Source organism: Excalfactoria chinensis, chromosome 3 (genome assembly GCF_039878825.1).
Source record: "Excalfactoria chinensis isolate bCotChi1 chromosome 3, bCotChi1.hap2, whole genome shotgun sequence".
Taxonomy (NCBI): Eukaryota; Metazoa; Chordata; class Aves; order Galliformes; family Phasianidae; genus Excalfactoria; species Excalfactoria chinensis.
Window position 1 is genome coordinate 27,706,435 of NC_092827.1, and position 24,428 is coordinate 27,730,862.

Sequence of the window (24,428 nt, forward strand, 5' to 3'; positions counted from 1 at the left end):
CTGAACTGTAGAACTGTAGAATGGCTTCAGTTGGAAGAGACCTCAAGGATCAGCATTAATGAGAAACTGTATAAATTCTAGAAGGCCAAAATATCATGTATCTCTGTTAACTAATGCTAATTTTTAGATGGCACTACAGTGCCTCTTGTGAATGAAGTTGTATATAAGGACTACACTGAAGACTGCAAAATGCTGGTGGTAAGAGCCATAAAGAGACAGCAGAGAGTGGCCCCTTGGCATTTGCCGGGCTTGAAGTCACTCTCACGTGAGATACACCAGCTGACAGCACCTCCTTGCAGTAAGAGCTTCTCCTTCCAGCAGAGATGCAAACCCACCTGTCTCCTAATTTCTCAGGAAATTTCATAAGTGGATTCAGAGTGAGACAAAATCCTAGAATACGTTTAACTAACAAACAAACAAACAAAAATTAGTTTTGCTTGCCGAACCTTTCACTTTTTGTATATTGTCAGACTTTCTTCGAAGGGTGCTTGTGCCTTCTGCTGTCTCATTCTACATCTGGCAGCATGTTCTGCACTTCTGAGAGGAGACAGGGTCACCTAAGCCAGTGTCCTGATAGCGAGACTGCTGGGAGCTAACATCCCCTTTAATACCCACAAGGGATAGAGCTGTTTTGTCCTATTTGTTGTGTCCTCCTGTTACGCTCCAGTCTTGACATTCAACTTACATATAGAAATTCATACTGGGAAATTGCAGGAGAGTCTGTTCAGGAGGACTTTCCGTGCCACTAGTGAAGGACAGTACTTTGTATACTGAAGCTGCAGAAACCTGATTTTAATGGTGTGGTTAATGAAAGGATCTCCAGGGCTTCTTCTCCAAAGCTGAAGCATATGGTCAGTGCCTAGAAGCATGTACACACAAGTCATCTCTGATTAATCTGCGGAAGGGTTTGCAGGATCAGCATCTATGAAAAGACAGGAAACTGATCTGTTGAAGTAAAATCCATGCAAAGTTATTTCTGTGACTGTAATCCCTCTTAAAAATACAAACTTGCTTCACACTAATTTTTGAGCATGATGATTTTGGCAAAGAGAATAAACCAGTGTATGATAAAATGCTGGAAAGTAAAAGCACCTTCGTGTGTTGTTTCAAACAGCAGCTTTAATGCGTTTAAGGAGTTCAAAGGGCAACTTTTTCCCCATGTGGAAAATAGGTTTAAATGCACTTTGTGTATTTAATGTTCTGCATAAGCATAGTAGTGGTTTCAGAACCTTTGCAGCTCAGCATCTAATGAAATAACTCATTACTGGAACAGAAATATTATTGTTGCCAAAGCAGTGTATAAGCATACCGCTGGCACGAGGACACTGCTCATGTGAGCACAGCCGACTTCCTCACAAACACCGCGTGACGCATGGGCTGCTGTGGGCACAGAGGTGCCTCAGTCCCACCCTGCTGCGTGCAGTGCTGTGGGGGCACTCTGTGGTGTGATGTGGGGACTTGAGAGTGTTCTTGTTTGAGGCCCAGGAGGAATCAGGTAGCTCTCTTTCCAGTTGCAGTGGTTATGAGATAAAAGCCCCCTGAAAAATAAGGGAAAATGAGAAATGTGATTGGACTTTGACTGGAGGTAGAAACAAAGAATAATGCCTCATTTTGAGAACTGTGTTAAATCTTGCTTTAGGCCACCGTGAAAGCTGGGCTGCTCTCAAAGCAGTGTGTGATACAAAGCCACGCACTACTTAGTGCTTAATGAAGGGCATGTCTGCTCAAGTATACAAGGAAACGGGTAAACAACCCCCCCAAGTTTGAGACTTTGTGCTGATTTCATACGATGGTGGGAGGAGATACATACATTAAAACCAGGAAAATACCATCAGCATTTGAGTGGTGACACACTGGAACAGGTTGCCCAAGGAGGTTGTGGATGCCCCATTCCTGGAGGCATTCAAGGCCAGGCTGGATGTGGCAGCCTGGTCCAGTGGTTGGCAACCGTACACATAGAAGGGGGGTTGAAAGTAGATGAGCATTGTGGTCCTTTTCAACCCAAGACATTCTATGATCATTAGAACTCTTCAAAATGGAATTCTTTTGGGATTTGAAATGCATCTGCCATCAGGCCCTATTCTGTGAGTACTTCTGCCTAACGAGAAAGGGCTCTTCAGATTCCAGAAAGCAGAGGATTTATTTAGATTAAGGGAGACAAGACTAATGGTGTAGTGTAAAGCTGAATGCTCTTGAGCAGAAGTGCAATGATTGATTTTTAGAAGTAAGTTTAATCTTAACAAGACATTGTGTTGGAAAAATATTCCGTTTTCCATTTATACCCCAGTTTACTATTGGAAGAAAACTTGAGGAAATTAGCAGGATTTTCTTTCTAATGGTAATATTGGTGAGTCAGCTCTGAATTCCCTGAAGTTGGCTGCAAGGTGGGGGTAAGTTGAATTAGAGAAAAATATAGATCGTGATATATTGAAGAAATTTTCAAAACTTTTAATTCCTGATGCTGATATGGCATCATTCTGCCCAGTTTAATGAACCCTTGCGTTTGTGGCTCAGACTCCTGTGGTAGCTGTGAGAGACCTTGGGACTATAAAGTAATCTTCTAAATACTGTTGTTAAATTTATTATTTCTGAAGTTCTGTCACCCATGTATGTTTTTGTTCAGAGCCTTTTTTGTATCTTCATTTTCATGAATGGAGCGTTTGAAAATAATATTCTGTATTTCAGTATCTCAAAAAGGTGATGAACTGCTCCTTTCTTAATCAGTCTGCCAAATGAAGGCATCATAAAGCTATCAAATCAACTGGTACTTGTAATTTTAAAACATTTTGTACTGCTCCTCCCACAGCCATCACAGGTTGAGGCTTAGTGAAGCGTGGTAAAATACACATTAGTTACTCTCAGAAAATCTAATGTTTCTTCCTAAAATACTTTTCCCTTAAAAAAAAAACAACAACAACAACAAAAAAAAAAAAACCTAAAGTGTGATTTATTCTTATTCAGTATTGTGGTAACATATGGATGGGACTTAATAGCATTTAGTGACAGCAAATAAATTGGAATCCCCATACAAAACTAAATATCCTGTAGACTTGCTGTCTGTATAATAAAAGGGAATGTTGCAGCCAGAATAATTGTGTTGTTTTGCAGTCTGGAAGGCTGTTATTGGAGAATTTGTTGGTACTGCTTTGTTCATTGTGTGTACTACTTTTTTTCATGCTTGGAATAAAAAAGATTGTAGAGGTATCCAATGGTTGATAAGAGGCAATCTTCTGTGGGATATGACAGAGTTCCTTTTGGTCATGTATTGCCGTGATATTTTTCCATGACTATATTTAAGTGGTTCTTTCTCCTGAATAACTCCTTTAATTCTCAATATTGTTGTCTGTACTACACTGAAAAATAAATTTAAAAACCAGAGTAAAATTCACAGTATATGATATACTAGTGAAGAGGAGTGGGGAAAAATGAAGTGATCGGTTTCTGTTCGAGAGTTCTTCAATAAGATATATTTTAGGTGAAAGTGCACTATGGATCTATGAGCTTTGCCTACAGTATTAACATACTGGGCTAATTTTTTAATCTCAAGTCTTGCACTTAGTCCAATTGCAAGCATTGCATCAAAATATACCAAGAAAACAACTAAATTTGCATGGTTACATTTTCAGTAGACTTTACCTGCTTGTCTGTACTTTTATTTAAAATGCAAAACAATAATGGTATATTCTCATCAATCATAATAACACAACTCATATTTTTATATGTTCTTTTGGTAGCATTTGAGTGAGGGCTTAAGCATTGCAATGACTTTTTGTCACAGTTGATTGACATACCTAAGTGTCATGTCTGTAGTAAAAGATGCACAGCATGACCAGAGAATAATTTCATCCAAATACATGTTCAATCCCAGATCATGCCCAGAAAATTTTGGAAAGTGTTGACCCAAGCACGAAGGAGTCTGGTGGCAGCCTTCACAATTTAATGATGTAGACAATCAGGATCCATTGGGGGTAACAGTGTCATTCCCTGGCACAGCGTGATTTATTAGGGGTCTAGTTAAGTCACACTGAGAGGGATTAACTCTGGGGGTTACATTAGATGGGCACTTTTTTCCAACACAATGTGGTTTCTACTCACTATCAGCTGCCAAAGTCATGGCAGTGCTGGCCACTGATGGGAGATTAGATAATGAAGGTGAGTGGTGGCTGGCCCCATTACAATCAATCGTGCCTTTTCTGTGGAGCCAGAAACACACTCTCAGCACTGAACAAAAGCAAGGCTATTACTTGTTATATACAAAATACAGTGCAGTGTTGAAGCTCGTCTTATCTGTTATCTTTTTTCTCTCTTCAAAAAAATAAACATATAGTAGTGATGGTGTTTCTATATTAAATTCTAAGGACCTACAAAACTGATTTTAGAGTTGACTACAGTGATGAGAAGTAGCAAACATTTCTTATAATTTCTTACATTAATAAGAAGGGTCATTTCTTTATTTTGGGGGGGTGGCGGGGAGGGTGGTTAGCAGGATTCAAGAGTCTTTCTGGTTATTATCAGTCTGTTAATAAACATTTTTACAGAAAAAGGTTATTTGAGTATTTCCCCTTACATTACATTATGGACAAAGGCAGAATAAATAGACAGCAATGGAAAAAAATGTTTTTTTAGAGTGGATTACGTGGTGAATTTCATCTTTCCAGCTTCCTACTTTAATTTTATTAATTTTCTACATTGCATTCTAATAAAGCTTTTTTTTTTTTTTCTTTTTTTTTTTTTTTATTTATTTATTGTAAAAAAAATTGCAACTAAAAGATCTGAAAGCAGCACCCAGTGCAAAGTGGTAGATTCAGCATGTGTTCTATTATTATTTTAATTTAATTTTCTTGTACAATACCTGAAGCGAATGTTGCTAGGTGAGCTGCTACTACCAGACTTGTCGTTGGGCATTAAGGCTATCCGGTGCAAAATAAAACAAAAGATATTACAGATTTTGTTCAGCAAACTAAGCATACCCCTTTGAAAATTTTGATCTACCAAGAGATCTGCTCTATGAGTGGGAGGGGAGAGTTTTGTTATTTTCTATAGAACTGAGGCATTTGTATGTGGAAACAAATTCTGGGATGCAAATCAGTATCGCTTCCTCAGGCTTTAAAGTAGTTAAAGTCTGGAAGAAGAAAAACACACTTCCAGAAAAGTTTGCTAGATGTAAAATGAGACCACAGTTTCAAATGAAGCCATTTGGTTTGATTCAAATTATTTTTATTTTTGCTTCAAAAATGTGTCCTGCAGAAGCCAATGAAAAGATTTACTTCTTAGAAATTATCTATGTCATAAGTATCTCTGAGGTCTAAGCTCTTGAAACCCTTTGTTTTGTTTTAACCATCATGCTTGCATAAGGAGGAATGATGTCTGCCTTATTGATCACTGGAGAACTATACCTTGATGTTTTTGTTTTTGTATGTGATGAAGTAGATTGTCCGCTGTGTAATTACTGACACTTTGATTGGTGTCTTGTAGGAATTTGAGGTTTTCATTTGCTTTTAATTACATTACCTGTTATAGCCTTTTGAGTGTTTTGTTACTGTAAGGCAAATGCAATCATTTAGAAGACTCAGTTCATTTTTCTTCAATCAAATATGACAGAAAAAGATCAACTTAGGTGAACGCCACTTTTTGTCACTGCAAATTTAAACTCCTTCACATCAAATTAACTATTCTGATAGTTAATTTTTAGAATCAATAAACAATGCAGAAAGGAATGAAAAAAATAAAATAGCATTTAAATAATATTTATTCATCAGATCCTAACAAAATTTGTCTTTCCAAAGCACTGATGAAGTGCAGGTTCAGTTCCCCAAAAAGTTAAAACATGAAATTCAGCTCAAATTGCTGTATTTGTGTGTGTGTTTGGGGGGTGGGGGTGGGGGAAAGGCAACAGTCAGAAGAGAAGAAAAATGAGAAGATGGCTTTTCTACAACTGCATTTTTTAACCTCCAAAATTGTTTTTACAATTTTCTATTAAATTTATTTTCACATTTTAAGACTACGAAGTCTTCATACTCCACTTCTCCATAGACAGGGTTGCTGTGTTTGCTCCAGGGTAGAAGACAGCATAATGTCAAGCCCTTACAGTTTCCCACTCTTCCACTTGAAGAAAAGGCTGAAGTACAAGTCATTTTAAAGAAAGCTTACAAGAGAAATTTATGAGATCTCTTCTATAGGAGGGCGCTTATTCTCCATGTGGCTTTTGTCAAACATTTTTAACAAATTGTAATAACCTTTGTCATATCTCATTTTCTTCCATAAACAAGTCACATTGAAACTATAAATGATGGAAAATCTAATCCACATGGCTCGCGCTATCAAAACTGTTAAACTGTATTCTTTTCCACCATGTCAGCAGTGCATTATCTGTTTTATAGAAATGTTGAAAAGATTACTTTTTAAGGGAGATACCACAGGACCTGCGTAAATGTCTTCCTCAAGCCTGCGCTAGCTGATGTTTTCACTTTCATTTCTTCCTGAAGCTAGAAAAGTGCTCCGGTCTCTTTTGGTATCTCACTGGAGAGGTCAGTTCCATCCACCTCTAAAACTTAAACAGAGATACCAGGGACACTAAGGCTCGGGGTGTCTGTTGGATTTCAGTTGACCTTCACATCTTGAGCATGTACATTTGTTCCAGGATGCAGCATGGTGCACCAGCTCTCAGTCTAACAGCACGTGTGTTTTCACCTCTTCGGGAGTTCAGTGCTTTGCATATTACATCTGTGTATATAGACATGTAGCCCAAGAAATTCTTTCTTCTTGTCAGCTCCAAGGCATGCTGAAGCCTTTCCCAGACATCAAGAGAGAGTGCCAACAGTATCTAGCCATTGCAGGGACCTTGTGCAGTGCAACCCACTCACCAGATATCTGTCACGGTTTTTTATGAGAGCTGTTCACTGAAGCTAATAGTCCCAAGGGAAGTAAAACAGTGCTATGAATGATGGCCTGTTTCCTTCCTTCCTTTCTTGAATTTTCTCTGGGTGTTTTATTCACTTATCGGAATCTCTAACAGATCTATTGTTATACTTTCAGTAAAATCTTCAGGATGTTTAGTTACCTAAAGCTTCACATGGATTTTATGCATTTATGCATTAAAAAATCATTTCAAAGCAGTGCTCACCACTAAGGAAACTCCTGGCTCCTGCTGATTCTGATTCTCAAAAGGAATTAGTCCTGGGGAACTCTGCTAGGTCCTGTAGGCTCAAACCTTGTGAATGCAAAAAAAAAAAAACTCCGAAAATTTTCAAGCAGTTACCTTAGTCTCGACTTTGTACCAGGAGGATACAGTACAGTATGCCATGTATGCAGTTGATATATTGGAAGGAAGGAAAACCATCCAGAGGGATCAAGGCAGGCTGGAGGAGGGTGTCCATGTGAGCCAGCTGAGATTCAACAAGGCCAAGTGCAAGGTGCTGCACTTGGGCCGGGGCAATCCCAAATATTTCTACAGACTGGGAGGGGAACCTCTTGAGAGCAGAGGCCCTGTAGAGAAGGACTTGGGGATCCTGGTGGACGAGAAGCTGGACATGAGCCAGCAGTGTGCGCTTGCAGCCCAGAAGGTCAACTGAGTTCTGGACTATATTAAAAGAGGGGTGGCCATCAGAGAGAGGGAAGTGATTGTCCCCCTCTGCTCATCTCTTGTGGGGCCCCATTTGGAGTACTGCTTCCAGGCCTGGAGCACAAGAAGGACAAAGAACTCTTGGAATGGATCCAGAGGAGGGCTACTAAGATTATGAGAAGGGCTGGAGCACTTCTAATATGAGGAATGATTGAGGGAACTGGGCTTGTTTAACTTGAAGAAGAGGAGGATCTCCTAACTAGCAGTAGGACTAGAGAGACCTCATTGTGGCCTTCCAGTACTTGAAGGGGGCATATGAACAGGAATGGTAATGGATGATGGTTATAGGACAAGGAGAATGGTTTCCTAACCAAGCTGGAGGAGGTTTAGGTTAGATATTAGAAGGAAGTTTTTCCACACAGAGGGTGGTGATGCACTGGAACAGGTTGCCCAAGGAGGTTGTGGATGCCCCATCCCTGGAGGCATTCAAGGCCAGGCTGGATGTGGCTCTGGGCAGCCTGGTCTGGTGGTTGGCGACCCTGCACATATCAGGGGATTGAAACCAGGTGATCATTGAGGTCCTTTTCAACCCAGGCCATTCTATTATTATATGAGATACTTTGGTCACGGGTAAGGTTAGAAAAATCTTTCAAGCATTTTTTACCATCCATACAAAATCCAAGACAGTGGCACTGCTAGTGATTTACAAACAAGTCTTGGTCATAATCCTGAATACTGTTGCTCTTACAGGTGTTAAATTAGACCACAAGTAACACTGGAACATAACTCTGGTGGTCTAATTACTTAATTATGTCACTTTAACAGTGATATAACTTTTATTATTTACAGAAGAGGTCATAAAACTGTTTTCAGATTTTTTACTTCTGATTATTCAAATTCTAGCAGTAAAAAAATATAGCAAAATATCTTTTAGAGATCTTTACTGAGCGTATTTTTTGTGCTTATGATGTTCCCTGAGTAATGCTTTTGTAATTATTTTTAGGCTGGACATCCTCTGCCATATCAACATCTCTTAAATCACAAACTATAGTAAAACTTTGTTGAAAATTAAATAAATGGAGAATTGGTAGTTCCTAATTAACCAGTAAGAAAAGTTTATGAGAGGCAGATTGAATAAATATCAAAGCTTCTGAGTTATATTATCTTTCGTAAATTGGCTTTTCTCCAATTAGTGTATGCTTTCAGAAGCTGGAGAAGAAGATGAAAGGATCTGCTTTTGATAAAATACATGACTATGGCAGTGCTTGAATAATTTTCTGGGAACTTGCTGCCTAAGGCGTATGTTTTACTGTCTGATAGTAAATGCAAGAGGAAAGACCATCTGGTTTTTTCAGCTTGAACAAATATATGATCCAGATTGAAAGACTAGAGGCCAAATATAATCGCTTTGTGTTTTATTTTGCACTGCTCCATACCTACAGCAGCATCCTCTTGTATTGCACGTATCATGGCACACAGTTCAAATGCTGTCATTCAGTAATTCTTTTTCTTCTGTTAAAGGGATGAGGGCTGACTATCCGGGGCTTAATACAAACCTCTGCCCTTCATTCATCTCTGGAAAAACAGTTTCTGATACACTTTGACCACCAAGCCCTCAGACCTTTGGGTTTTGTTTTTACTGGACAGATCCTTGTTGAGGTCTTGCCAGGTAGAAAGCATTGCTGCGTTCTCCATGTCTTCGGCTCTTGCTGTGGAAAATTGAGAAGCTTTCCTTCCACGGGTTGAGTAAACAGTCTAAATTAGAAAATTTGAAAGTTGTTTCCAAGTATTGCTTTACTTCAAAGGAAGGAAAGCAAGTCAGCAGTAAATATACTACAGAAAATATGCAAGAACACTTGTTTTCTTTTTTTTTCTCCACTTTTTGCTAGTGTTGTGTTTTACAGCACCTGAAAGTATTCTTTTAGTTTGGCAAAGCTAACAGGACTGGGTTTTACTCCTCCCCCGAAGTGCTTACAGTCTCATTTTAGACATAAAATGCTGAATTGAAGGGAAAAAAGTGTTCAGCATTGAAAGGAAAGAATGAAGGATAGGAGGGCAAGATTCGAGTGAGCAAGTGGATAAATGCAGACATTTTTTCTTTTGTTCTTTAATAATAATTAATAGCAATGGTTCATTTCTTGTAGAGCTTCTGTGAAAAAAATAAAAAAGAACAATAGGTTATAAGGTTTGGAAAAATATCCTTTTGAGACCACTGAGACCATTCTTACATATTACTTTGAGGACTGTATCTGCTTTTCATGGATAATCGGCAAACCTCCATCTACCAGGTGCTGATCTAAACTGTGCACCTGGCTTTCCTGAGTATTTACTTTTGTTTTAATACATTCCCTAACTGTGCTGGTTCCCTCTCTTGACTCACTTTTCCACCATGTCATGAATTTACATTTTGCCAACACTGATCTTCTAAACCACAGTGCTGAGGGACAGTGGCAGATCATCACACATGCTGGGTTTGGAGGATGTGTGACTGCAGGACTAGGCTGGGGCTTAAAAGGTTCAGGTCCACTTCACAGTTCGGCTAACAACTTCCACACAGCCTCAGGAGAGTCCCCTACCTTTTCTGTGCTGTGGTCTCCAGCTGTGATATGGAAACAACAGATTTTCTTCTTTTCCTGCTGTGTCTGTTTTCCATAACTTTGCTACATGAGATTTCTTGTTGTAGTTGTATTATGTGCTTGGACAAGACCCAGTACAGCGGGGCCTCAAATTTAGCTGGTATTACTGGAATACAACTAAACAAGAGCAATTTTTAATACATAAGAGCAAAGAATACAAGAAAATAAAATTTTAACTGATTCAGAACTGAGGAAAGCCAGCAAAAGGAAATGACAGTCTTTTACTGTAAATTCTTAGTCACTTCTTAATTTTATTTTGCCCTCCATGCAGGCTTTAACTAGGAGAAACCACATTAATGACTATGTCAGTATGATGTAATTATAGGGGGTTTGTATGTGAAGACTCCAGTAGCTAAAACTACCAGCAGTGTTCTGGAAGATTTTCCTTTAAACAGAGTTGGGGAGAAGGGAAACAGATTTGCTCACAAGGTGAGTTTTTATCAATTGGACCAGTCTTTTATGAAGTCTTTAAGCATATATCTGCTGATCTCTTTCTTTAGACTGGAAAATAGATTTGTCAGTGGCATGTGACTATTATTACCCTCCTGCATATTATGATACCACTGTTTTATTTACAGCTCTTGATAGAGCTTATCCACGAGATTCTATCAGGTTTGATTTTCAGAGTGAAACTTCATCCCAGCTGTTAGCTGATGTGCTACTAAATAAGCCACCAATGTATTATGGCATTGCACATCAGATTTTCTCAAAAAAATTCCTCTCTGCATTCCATGTAACCAGAAATAGATAGTTGACAACAGAAGGTCTCAGCCTCCCCTCCTTCTTCAGGCTGAGCAAACCCAGCTCTGCTCAGCCTCTCCTGCATGTCTTGAGCTGCAGCCCATGACCACCACGCTGCTGAATGAGCTTGCCACCAGAAACAACCCACACACCCCTGCTGTGTCTTCAGAATGATTGTGTGGGTTAATGGAAACATATCCCACTGAAGAGTATATGCCCCGTCTGTATCAAACAGTCATTTTTGTGCTCTGTCCCTGGAAGAGATTTCATCACTTTTGTATCAGGAAGGAGCCATTCTTTCTTTCTGGCAGGTATATACCTGCATTAATATTGGGTTAGAGTAAGAGTATAGCAAGAATCCCAGCAATTCAGATGGAAATCAAAGGCCTGCTATTTTTGATCAATTGGTTACTGAGCATGAATGACAACTGTCAGTTACTTGATTCTATGAAACTTGCAGTTACTTGTAAAAGACAGTACAAGTGCGAGAACTTAGAATGTAGAATATATAACACTTTGTACAACAGATGATGAATCAGTGAATGTGCCGCTTAGTCAGTCCGTGATAATTGTGGATGAAGTGAAATTCTCTTCTGATCCTTTCCATACACAACATTTTTTCACCACCACAGTGGCATTGTTATTGGCAAAGCAGCCCTATAGGAAAAGGTATTCTGTATCATCCATGGTATAGGCCTCAGGGTAATATTAATCCTTCAGGCCCATTTCCATAAACACTGTATGCTACATGAATGCTTCCTGCTGTGAAGAACAGGCACTGGATTCACAAGAATTTGTACAGTGATACTGAGTATTTGCATTTTCCTTGTGTTGAGATTTGGCAGTATGTTGGTGCTTTGTTTCATCTGTATGTGTTTCTCAGTACCATGAAACACACAAGCTCATTCAAGCTAAAACTGCAGTCATGTTTTCCCAGTTGTGACTGCCTGACTTGTGTAAGACCTTCTTGATTCGCTCCTGCTTTTTAACTTTCATTGATACTGAGTTTGTTCCTGGAATGGAGCCTAGTTTTTTAGGGAAGTGGTACCACAGCCTGGCTACCTTTTAGCTTCTGATAGTTTACTAAGGTCTGTTGCTCAGAAGGAAGTTGATTCACATGGGAAAAGTCATAGCAGTTAGATGCAATATGTACTTTAGGACTTCGATAACCTCATCTTGCCCATATCTGTGGTCTACTGTGGGAGAAACAATCTTTCAGACTGTGAAGAAAGCTCTCCCATTGACAGTCCTTTTGAGCCACTAAGAGTGGCTGGACTGGATAAATGTACAGGACTGAGATATCAAAAGTAGCGTCTGTGTATGTTGGGTCATCTCACCAAGGTCTTCATACACATGGTTGTTTTTATTCTATTAATTCTCAGTGCTGCGCAGAAGTCGGAAGAATTATAAGTAGGCTGTTTACTTAACCAAGCAGTAATTGAATTCATTTCTGTTAATGAGAACTGTTAATTGATAGTCTTCTATTAATGTTGGTGGAGAAAAATATAGATACTGGATCCAGATTCTGAAAAATATTAATTGTTAATATTCTTTCTTTTTCAGTTTTCTCCTTGTGTTTGGTTGCTTGATTTTGTCCGTGTTTTCTACTATTCCTGAACACACAAAACTTGCCTCTGGTTGTCTCTTCATTTTGGTAAGTGAAGCTTCTAAATACAAGACATCCTTACAAATTCTTTTATATACGCTCTCATTCTTTTCTTCACTGTGGAATTCTCGAATGCTTTAAGAAACCATACTTTTCATCAGAGTGATGACATAATAATAAGATAGAAGATTCCACCATCTATTTCCTTTAAAACCAAGTCAGAGTGTATGTAAGTGCCATATTACATCTTCTTCTTTACTTGAGAACTGCTTTGTTTTATTACTGACACTTTTTATGCTGCAGTTTGGTATTGACTGAGCAGGAAGGACCTTTCATACTGTTGCTGCTGCCACTTATAAAGTCTGTATGTATTAAGAGGCACTTAAAATAGGTAATTGTTTTATCTTAGATACCAATTTCTAGTAGCCATTGGTAGATACTGACATTTTTGTGGCAGTTGCAGCAGTAGGAAGTGGTACCTTCATTATTTTTTCATAGTACATGATTTTGTATTCTAATTCTCTCTCCTTTTTTCCTTGTAAGCTATATATAAATGGTTCTAATAAAACCGCTTAGCATTTTTCATATATAGTATAGGTGCTTTATTCATCTGCTTCTTGATGGGCTGTGTAGTTTTGCAAGTGATGGCCTGAGGATAAGTGATAGCGGTCATTAAAATATCACTGTATACCTGGAGTTACCATGGTTATTTCAGTTCATGCATACAGAAGACTGTGTCTTGTTAGTTAATGCCTGAGGTGAAGTAACTGTTGACAAATGCCAACATATCAATTGTCATCGCTGTATATATCTGAAAGCACTGCTCTTCAGAACAGTGTCCCAATTAATTATAACATGAGCGGTCTGATAAACATAATAGCAGTGTGTGGTATGCCTCCAGAGCACAATGTGCTACCACATCAATATATCTGAATGAAATGACTGTAGTTAGCTAGGTGTGTAAGTGTCATGCTCTTTCCATCTCATCATACTGCTTCTTAGCAGGGCTCATTAGGGAGAACCATGCTTTATGTGGCATTCTACTTCCTAGCCATGTTATCCCTGTTTCTGGATAAAATGTCAGGTGACAATAAACCAGCTGAAAGTGATCAGAATTAATTCTTTACTAATATCTACTTCCATTTCTTGCACAGTTGAGCAACACTTTGCAAATGGAGGTTTGTTTGAATGCTCTGTAACTGTATTATTGCAATTATTACACCAATTGCTAAGATTTTCTAGTACATAAAACAGGAAAAATTGGTTTGTCTGAAAACACCCAATTTCTGATAGAAAGTAATTTTGTGACAGGTAATTTGTTTCCCTCTATATTTATGCAAATTGCTTGCAGAAAAGCCATTTGTTCTGACATAAAATATGCATTTTCCGTGAGTCACATACTTGTTGGTTTTGCTGGTGTGCTTACTGCCAGTTCCTCAGCTGGTTGATACACATGTTCCCTGTGGTTTGCTATGGCTTGCCTGGGAGTTTGACAGTGGAAGAGATCTGTGAAGCTCTGGGTTTGCTCCCATGGACGGGTTGAGGAGTGTGAGCTCCATTAGCCCATATCCCATTCCTTGCAGAGTTGTTGTAGCAGTGTCCATCAGCAGAGATAGACTGCTTGGGACTTGAGAAGGGATGCCTCTGTGAGGCTTCCTGCTTCCATAGTCTTGAAGATGGGCTTTGCTCATCTCAGCAATTCTGACTTAATGTTTTCTGCCATCCTTCCAACACAGAAATGACTGTAAGAAGGAAGAGCACGGATAGTTAATATTTGAAGCATCAAAGCTTTAGTAGCTTGGTCCAGCATTTCTGTGCTGTAGCCTCATGTGTTCAGCAGCCCTTGGCAGGAATAAATCTAGTGATGACAAATTTTATGGCTCCTGCTGTGGGTCTCTAATGGAGAAAAATATAAACACAGCAAAGTATGAAATTCCAGAAGCAAGCTAAAACTGACTGGTTTATTCCAGTTTATTGGTGCATGATTTGCTCCTTCTCAGCATACTGAATCATTAACTGATAATAGTAATGTTATCAAAGCAAGTTATTGCAAACACAAAATAAGAAAATAATGCAGTTCTGCCTTAACTTGGGAAGAGTTGTTTTGGCTGTGCCAACAAATAATTAGTCACTAGAGTTTCCACAACCTTTTACTTACAGTGATTCACGCAATTCCTGCAAGTGTGTCGTTTAGTACAGACAGTCGCATTAACTGTCAAAGATCTGCTTTAATACCATTTTGCTTCGTGCTCAAGATGGAAGATGGATGTTTACTTTCTAATGAAGTACAGTACAACAATCTGTAGAGCTGCCTGCTGGGTTTCTGTGAACTGTTTGCTTCACAGATTTATTCCAGATGGTACCCCCTAGAGCCATGTTAATTGGCTAAAAAGTTAATGTAATGTTTCTTCAACTTAATACCTGAGCTGCTGCCTGCACCAGCTCCTGTGACTTTTGACATATTGCAGCTATTAGCAATTACATGGGAAGGTTAAAAGGGAAGTATAAATGAGGTAAGCAAACCTTTTTCTCCTTCCCAGAAAGGCCAAAGGAGCAGAGAAGATTCTGAAGTCAGTCATTCCATTTATCTATCTATCTGTCTGTCTCCCTGAGTCTCATCATACCGGGGAGCAGAGAACACAGCCTCAGATCACTGCATCTTAAACACTCTCAGAAAAAATACAACAGAGTTCAATAGCTCTGCAATAGCTCAAAGTAAATAATTGTTTAGGAAAGAAGTATTAGCTGAGGGCTTCTGGGTGTCAGTAGTGGTTAATGGACTCATCTGGACTGTAGAAAATCCCAAGCCCTGCTCCCAGGGCCAGCACAAAGCTACCACACTGCATCAGGTTGCAACCAGCTAGGGCTTCATTTTCAGTACCTGAATAAGCACTGCTGGATTCCTAGGCACCCTCTGCTCATCAGGGAGCCTGTCAGTGGAAAGGCACTCGATATTTGAGTTCTATGTTTAAAATGAACGTTCTTCAAATATATGAGTATATGAACTGTTACTACATCAGTAATGAATTTTGTTAGGTTTGCTTTCAGAAATCATAAGCCTAACCAGATGGAGAGCGTTAGATAAAACTGCTTGTACCTACAATTATAATTATGCTTGAGCCTCATCAGTGCACATAACTTCTGACACTCAAGCTGCGGTAGTGATATATCCCAGACAGACAGTAGAAGAAAATCTACTTCAACATCAAAAAAAGCCACAAGCAGCTGAAGAATCCAACTAACACAGCAAGAAAATAATCTTTGGTGTATTGCTGATCTCCTGCAAGTACATTTCCTGGCATTTTATCAAATGGTAAACACAAGGGAAGTAAAACTTAGGCTGGGAAGGCAAAATCAAATCTTTTGGGAAAGGCATCCAAGAAGAAAAATAACTGGAATCAGAGGGCATTCACTCTCATGACCAAACTCTCTGTATTTTAAGATCATTTTCAGCTAAAGCTATGCAAATAACTTGTTCGCTTCTATTTGTTTGCTGTCTGTTCAAGAAAACATGAGTTGACCCATAGAGGGCTGGCAAATCAGAAGTCCAGAAAGAACTTGCATCAGATTATATGTTTCATTTGACCCGGCATTTTCACATTTCTTTAAGTGTCTTAGAGCTTCTGGCTTAAAGTAAAAAGCTGTAGAAAAGCAATATCATTTTCATTTGAAGTGGCAAAGAATTCAATTTTTTTTTCAAAATTTTCATTTTTAACCAAGACAGAGAAATCACAAAACTGGTGAATTTCTGTAGAATCGGTTTCACCAAATCTGCTTTGTGTTTTTCTTTGAAAAGGACTGGGATGGAAAACTGTACATAGTTATCCAAAATAAGGGCCTCTAAAAATGTACTCTGGAAACATGTTCTTCAGCCATTAATAACTCCCGGAAACATAAAAGCAGACAATGTACAGTAGATGAAGCTAACTTCTATGCTTACTGTGGTCACTTACATGGATCCAAAAGGAGAGTCTAATGAGTGCTTCTAGCAATTAAGCTCCTCCTAAAATTTTTCTCTTCTAATATTTCCCCATAAAAGAAATGTAGAAGGAGGATGATTAAAAAGCATAGCATATAGCTGCTCTGTAGCAGGCAAGTGCATATTCAATTTGTCTCTGGTCTAGAAGAGTGAATCCATGCACCAGATTGTAATCATACAAATGATAGCTACAAAATTTTAAGGCTAGGCAGAACAGAATTCTACTTCTTAGAAAGGGTGGTGAGGCTCTGGAATGGACTGTCCAGGGAGGTGGTGGAGTCACCAACCCTGGGGGTGTTCAAGGAGCGATTGGATATTGTGTTGAGGGATATGGTTTAGTGGGAGCTATTGGTAATAAGTGAACGGTTGGACTGTATGATCTTTTTAGGTCTTTTCCAACCTCGGTGATTCTATGATTCTGTGATTCTAACAGATTTTTAAAAATGGTGGCTAGTGCTCTATTTACATCATTTGGATCAGTTGTCCCACAAATTGAATCATCTTGTGGGATAAAGACCACAAGACTTGAAGAGAAAACAGAAGGGATGGTAGTGTTGGCAGTTCAAACCAACCAACAAACCTCTAAAACGAATAGACACACACTGTAGCTATGGTAAGAGGTGAAAGTAACAATCAAAATGATTTCACAACAAAGTAACGTGGCATCACATGCAAACTATGAAGGTATCTGAAAAATCTCCTTTCAACAGTGCTTAGGGTACACTGTAGGTTTCTTACATATTCTTGCTCCTATGTAAGATAGGAGGATATGTAAGGTCACTTAGCTTATCTTGTTCATCACATAATATGTGCATAAAGTCAGTAGAAAAGATATTGGTACTAATAGCACAGAGGACTAGGATGAATGAATGTGTTCCTAAGAAAGGACTGCCATTATTGTAGAAAAGGCCGTCTAGCCAGCCATTCTAGGGGCCACTTTCTGTAGGAGAACACTCACAACTTGAGGATATGGAGATTATGAGTGAGAAATGGGGGAGGAATAGATGCTATTGATGAAGTGTAATGATTCAGATTAACAGGAGTGTAATTCTTTGAGGAGGGAAGAGCACATCTCATTTTAGTCAGATCAACAAAATTGTGCTAAAGAGCCAAACCAGCTGTCCAGGACTTCTTTAAAGACAAACAAACATAATTCCTTGCACAACTGTTCTTCCATGATATGTCTTCCTCCTATTTTTATCAAGTAAATGATGATGAGGTAATATGGCAAATTACTTCTAAGTCATAAGTGTAGCATTTTACATAGATGCAGATTTGCAAGAGTTTATGCTCTACTCTAAAGTATTAAATTAGAGTTTGATGAGGATCTTAACTTGTTACATGGATAGCGAGAACTATCTTGTTAAAACAGGCAAAAAACAGGTAGTGCAGACAGCAACAGTAAAAATGGATTAATATCAATGTCTAAATTCAAAATATGAATTCAAAAATTTAGACCTGACCCTTGGCAGGGAAATATCAACTTGCCAAATTGAAATGTAGAATGTATCTCTAGAGAAAAATCGAACTACAGGATCAGAAATAATGCTTAAGGAAAAGAAAATCTATAAAACGTTGCATTATCAAAGAAAAAAAAAAAAAAGTGCTGAAAGAGGCAGGATATCAGTGATATGAAAGCTGTCTGGAAACCTAGACATAACCCCACCACCCAAGCAACTTGCAGAAACAACTCAGCCCCTTCAGCACAGATGTGACAAAGCATACAAACACATATGCAGTTTCCTCAAGTGAGAGGAGAAATCTGATCACAAGATTCAGTTTAGGACTTCACAATCTGTGGTACAAAATACAGACAGATATTTAAATAAATAAATAAATAAATGTGCAAGGATCCGATGCAGACATACACATAACAGGAGCATTAAAGATTTTTTAAGTGTAGACGGTGGCAAATACAAAGAGACATACTGGAACTAAGTCCAATCTTGAGGATTCTGAACTGCGGGTGAGTTACAGTGGTGAATTAGAAAAATAAGCACTGGTTGCTTTGAATTTGGAGGTTTCATGGAATGCTTAAGGAAGGGATGTATGTCATGGACAGGATAATAATTCTGGTATCAAATCTGAACCTGACAGGAATTGGCTGATTACACCGAATGTAGATACGATCACAGGAAATGAATGTCTCACAAAGATAAATGTATATGTTTTTGAGAGGATGTGGAAGGATTTTGCTCTTCTCTTTTTCCAGAAGACCAAAATTCCATAAACTTTGAAAAACAGAGAATAGGAAAAGCTGAAAAACACTCCACAAATGGCAGTTGTAAAATGCAAAATGTGATATACTGGATTTAAAAGCTTAACTATTGGAGTGAAAAGAGGGGAGCAAGTCAGCTTTTTCACAGAGTCTAGGGAACTGAATAAAAATATTGTAAATGAAGAATTACACAAGAAACAAATGCTGACGTGGCATTCAGTAAACCTGAGGCATAAGCAGCATTTTGAGAGCTTGAATGAAGTATCTTCCCAGTCCAATTTGCCAAAATTTGCCAGTTTTCATATAACACTTTCTTGAAATTACTTTCTGAATGTCTTTGGTACTAGAAACATTTCCAATTACATCATCCCAGATGCCCAGAGGTCTCCCAGTAACTGAAGCATACCTTGATATCCTCCTAGGGAAGCTCTGTTGATGAGCTAAGGAAAACTTCAAGAATAAATAAATAAGAATGCAGCAAATATCATTTGCTAAATCTCTAAGTTTTATCAAGTCCAAACATGCTAAGAACAAAGAATAAAAGAATCCCACTCCCCTCCACTTATCAGAATGCCAAATGTTACCAGTTAATTCACATACATATGCCCAGCTGTAACAACTAGCCAAAGTCCTTTGCATCAATACAAAATTAGCATGGATTCCAGAGTATAAAAGGATCTGAAGTCTGTGATTGCTCTGGCACCTTTCTACATTTCTTTTGGGCAGAGCAAAAGATATCAAATTCTTCACAAACATTTTAAAAGGGAGATCTGGAATCTGTGTTGCTACAGAGATGTGCTTGAATGGCTGCCTGTAGCATGTGACATCAGAAACATGACAGCAGCAGAAAAAAATGCGTGAAGAAATCGCAGAGGAGATGCAAAGGCCTGGGTACAGCTGTACAGCCCTTCATTGTTTTGACTGTGCAGATCATTTTATAATTAAAATGAGACCATGCACTGCTCATCTCTTGCTACAGAGGAAGAAAATGTAAACAAGCACAAGGTAGGATACAAAGATGATGGGAAAGTAGAGGATTTTTCTATAGTGTGAGTATTACTGATGTTGTTCAGGAATTATAAGTGTAGTTGCGCCTGGCATAAACAAATGCCCTAGAGCAAGCAATGAGTGTAAATTTGAGTCACAGGAAAGCATGATATTTAAGGATGATGTTGTGTCTGGGATAGAGCAGGATGGACAGTGAAATCGACATTTGCTATTGCAGTTTTCCCTATTTGGAAAAGGGTTTTCAGCAGTTGCCAGGGTCTTTCTAGAAGAAACACGTCTACCAAAAGCCAAAAGGAGATTTGGGATAAGTTTGCTGATTCACATACTTAGATGGTAAGCACTGTAACCTGCAGATGCTGTGTGGAGGAAAGTTCTTTTGGTAGTGGATCTTGGTGCTTCAAGGGCACTTGTTTCTGTGGCATCCCCAGCTGTCCTGGGGTTTCTGTCCTTCCCCCATGGATGCAGAGGAAGGTTAGCACAGTTCCAGTGCTAGAAATTCGGTCTGATATGATAAACACTCTATAAGTAATCAGATGGCAGCCACTTTATTCCAGTGTGTGTTTTTTCTGTCTGAGTTAAAGCTGGTTTTACTTGTCACAAAAATTCTGGGCTTTTTTTTCTGTTATGAGTGAATAAGGAAACATGACTGATAGATACCATTTCAGGTAATAAGCAAAAGGCTAAGAGGGAATTGGATAGCTGAAGTCCAATGTAATGTGCAGCTAATTAAAACTGAGCATATGCTGGGATTTTAATATTATTTCAATAGACTTGTGGCTATGTATTAAATTAAAAGGCACTGGATTGATTTCTTAATAATGTTTCATTAGCATAATCAGCATGGGAAATCTTAATCATAATTTGGAAAACCAGTGTTGTAAAAGTGTCACATTTATTATAAAACTGATAAAAGACAAAAAAAAAAAAAAAAAAAAAAAAAAAAAAAAAAAGTGCATACATTTAATTTCATACTTAGTGGGTATTGCTGGGAGCTGCACTACAGTCTCTGGTCGTGATTTATATGCCACTAATAGGGTCTGTTCTGGGTTATATTTCCAGATTTATGGCTGCCTCTTCCACTGCTAAACTTCAGTTGGAAAGAATTACAACATTTGTTAGTGAAGTGAACACGTATTAGCTGTTTAGTTCAAAGATCTTACCATCTAATGCTGAATTAAGAATAATAATTGATTAATAGAATGGTTTATGGTAAAAGGGACCTTAAGGATCTTCTAGTTCCAATGATCTGGTTCAAATTATGACATTATTTTGAACAGTAACGTATGCACATATTCTTATTTGCTGATTATAATCTGGAAAGTGGCCAGTATAATAGGAGCATCCCGAGTCCTACAAAAGCTTTTTCAGCACAGCTGTTCTACAGTTCAAAACTTTCTCAGGTTTCTCTGAAATGCAATAGCTCTACGCTACCATCACCTCCCAACAATGTCTGTTAACGACGAGAGCCCAACTCTGGTGTTCAGTACTTTGAATCAGTTGAAGGGTGGTTTTGCTTGAGAGAAGGGTGCAGAAGCTGAGGTGTTCTTGCTTTAGTCATTTGAGAAAAGATTCTCATCTTTTTTGAGCAGGAATACTAAAGCACTGCTATTTGCATAGTATCAACGATTCATCCTATGTCACCATAAAGAAATTTCAGCAGCTGGTGACATTCTTAAAACAGTCATCAACAAATGAAAGGATGAGAAAATGTTTATTCTTCCTCTTCTCCCGCTGATTTGGAGGCACCTGATGTCCCTGTTGATGTGTTTTTAGGGAAGTGGGAACAGAAACTCCTTAGCTGCTATCAGATGACTTAATTCCTCCTATTCTCCCTGTTGTGTTGACTGAGAAGCTGCTGATTTACACTAGATGAGTATCTGCAGTGCAGCTACACTACAGAGATATTGTCTTCAGTATGGTAGCACTTGTAGCCTGATTAAAGCTTATTTCAGGAGATTAATTTAATATGTTCAAGTATGTGTCCTAGACTCCTGATAATGTCACTTATAGACCCTGTTCTCTGGTGACCTCAAGGCAGGCAGTCTGCAGCTCCACTATCCTATTTCAGGAGTCTTTGGAATAAATAATATCCCAATTTCCATACAAGAAGTATTATTAAAATAACAGCAGAGCAGTTGACTTTGTGATGTCCAAACCTGGCTTATTTATGTTTCAAAATAACCAGGATCCTCCTGTAAGAACTTCTCAGAGTGCTCAACTTTGGTCATTTTCTCATGAAAATGACTCTAATTGCATGAATTCAAGGTCTGCAGACCAGGCACCTGATTTCAGCAGCAAGAATGCATCAAATTATTATAAGTTTTAATAAACAGTTATGTTAATGAACAAGAAAGCTATGATAAAAACTTTTTTTTCCCGTTTTAATGGTACACTGAGGAAAATGCTTATCATTGCAAACAACCTGAGAAGGATACTAATGTAGACAATTTCAACAAATTATCTTTGTTACTCTAATTAGGTGGGCAAAACATAAGAAAATCAAAAGCACGCACTGTAGCTGCCTTGCACAAAGGTCCTGCAGGACCTTTTGCTAACAGAAACCTTTGATTTGGATGACCTCTTATTTTCCTTCTATTTTATAACTCTCATTGTTCCAGTGGCAGAGCAACCAAGGCACATGCAGATGTAAAAAAAGACCTAGGGCACACACTGGTGTTTCCATTCCTTATGTCAATAACTGAATATTTTAAGCCCAAGTGTTTCAACCCTGCTTATTGCATATGCATAGCTCCCCACGACAAGAGAAGCTGTGCATGTAGAAATGTTTCGGGATGAGAGATCAGTCTGGATGAACTATGCTTTGAGAAGGAAGGAACTATGCTTTGAGAAGGAAGAAAGACTTTCTGCTTTCTGAAGTACCGGTGGATCCGCCATGCTGGTTGTAGATAGAGGCTAGTTGTGAGTGTAAACCAGACAGGAAAGTTACAGCTGAGATCACTGTGGAGCAAGGATAAATGCATCTTGTACTGGAAAGGATGACAATAGATTGGACAAGAAAGAAATAGCAAAGGCCAGGGGATCCTTGCTATAACAACAGGGAAGTGTTAGGCCGTTAACTTGCACATCAGTTCAAATTCAGCCATGCTAAACATGGAATGAAGCCAGATTTATCACCCATGGAAGATTTTTCCCATTCTGATGTAAAAGTGTTATTATTTATCTCTTAAGTGAATCAAAATTGATGATGTTCCATCATATTATACACAGGAGAAAGATATTTCAAATGTGTCATTTCTAGAGCAAGCCTATGAGTCGTATGAGTTCTAATGATTTATTCCATCACATGCTTTTTCAATTACACTCTGATTTTATGTTTCAATTGCTAAGAAGTTAAAAACAAGTTATTTAAAAGCCTAGATTTATGATTAGAAGCCATTCCAAATTATATATATATATATATATTTATTTATTTATTTATTTATTTTAAAGAAGGTCTTTTGGGGATGCATCCTTACAGTTGTGGTCCATCACAAACCGAAAAACTTGGGACATTACAGCTGCTATAGGAAAAACTAAAGTTATTCCCTGGCCTGAGTTAACCTTGACGGAGATTTGTCTTTACATTATGAGTGAATGCACTGATTGCCAAAACATTACTTGTTTCTCTCTCTTTCTGGTTTCAACCTGAACCAGTCCAAAACATCGGTACAAAACAGACCCATAAAATGCTAGGAAGAGTTTCTGTTTGAATGTGTTCACAGTTTCTGGAAAATCTTTTTCCTGCATTCATGATGATGCCTTCCTTCTAAATTCAGTTTGAGGAAGTAGGGGGTGGCTAGGATGTAAAGATCATTTTGAAATATTGCTATAGTTATTGCTATATAGTGCAAAAATTAGTGCAAAATCCCATCTTTACCTTATTCAGTGACTTCCCTGTTATTCAGTCTTATACTGTACTTTAACACCTCCAGAAATTTGGTGTGTGTAGGAAAGCCTTATGCAGGATTTTTTAAATCTGCATTCCTGTGCACAGAGTTATGTTTAATATACTTGAGCTCACTTACTGTAACTACAGCTGCTGTTTGTAAAATTTCCTTAACTAACAGAAAGTTTAATGTTGAGAGTCCATCATTGTGCATAAGTTTATGGTGTTGCTAGAAATTGTAACCATTTTTCCCATTGAGTGAACAAAGACGTTTCTTCCACCTGGCTTTTCCGAAACAAATCTGATACTTTTACCCTCCACCTGCTAAAAAAAATAAAAATAAAAAAATAAAAAATTTAAAAAAAAAAATAGCTTCTTGCATTTTTTTCTTTCTCAGAGCCGATTTATCGTCATGAGTTCTCATTTTGTGGTAAATGTCTGTGTGTATATATATGTGTGGGTGACAGAAAAATGGAATTTCTACCTCCAAGGGGAGATCATGCAGCAAAAAACTCTCAAATATGCCTTCAGCATACAATGACTGTGCTCATCTTTGCATAACTGAGTGTTACAGCAAATAGTAATTGCTAATGGTAGTGAAGATGAAAAATGCAAAGCTGCATAGCACTAATAGGATCCAGAATATTAAACTACCAAAAAATTAACACTTTTTAACTTCTATTGGCAGTTTTATGATACTAATTTAACAGAAATGAAGCTATAGAGTAGTCCTTTGTGCATCATTAAGCACTCTCCATTCATGCCAGTGGGGAGGCCTAGCAGGAATCTTGGG

General features: G+C 38.3%; 1 protein-coding gene across 1 annotated transcript in view; it reads left to right on the top strand.

Moving 5' to 3' along the window:
- Positions 1 to 24,428, top strand: part of KCNQ5 (potassium voltage-gated channel subfamily Q member 5) — a 250,172-nt gene that overhangs the window by 158,182 nt on the left and 67,562 nt on the right. The window contains exon 2 of the mRNA XM_072333173.1: positions 12,502 to 12,592. Coding sequence (XP_072189274.1) covers positions 12,502 to 12,592 — 91 coding nt within the window. The remainder of the gene's footprint in view (positions 1 to 12,501; positions 12,593 to 24,428) is intronic.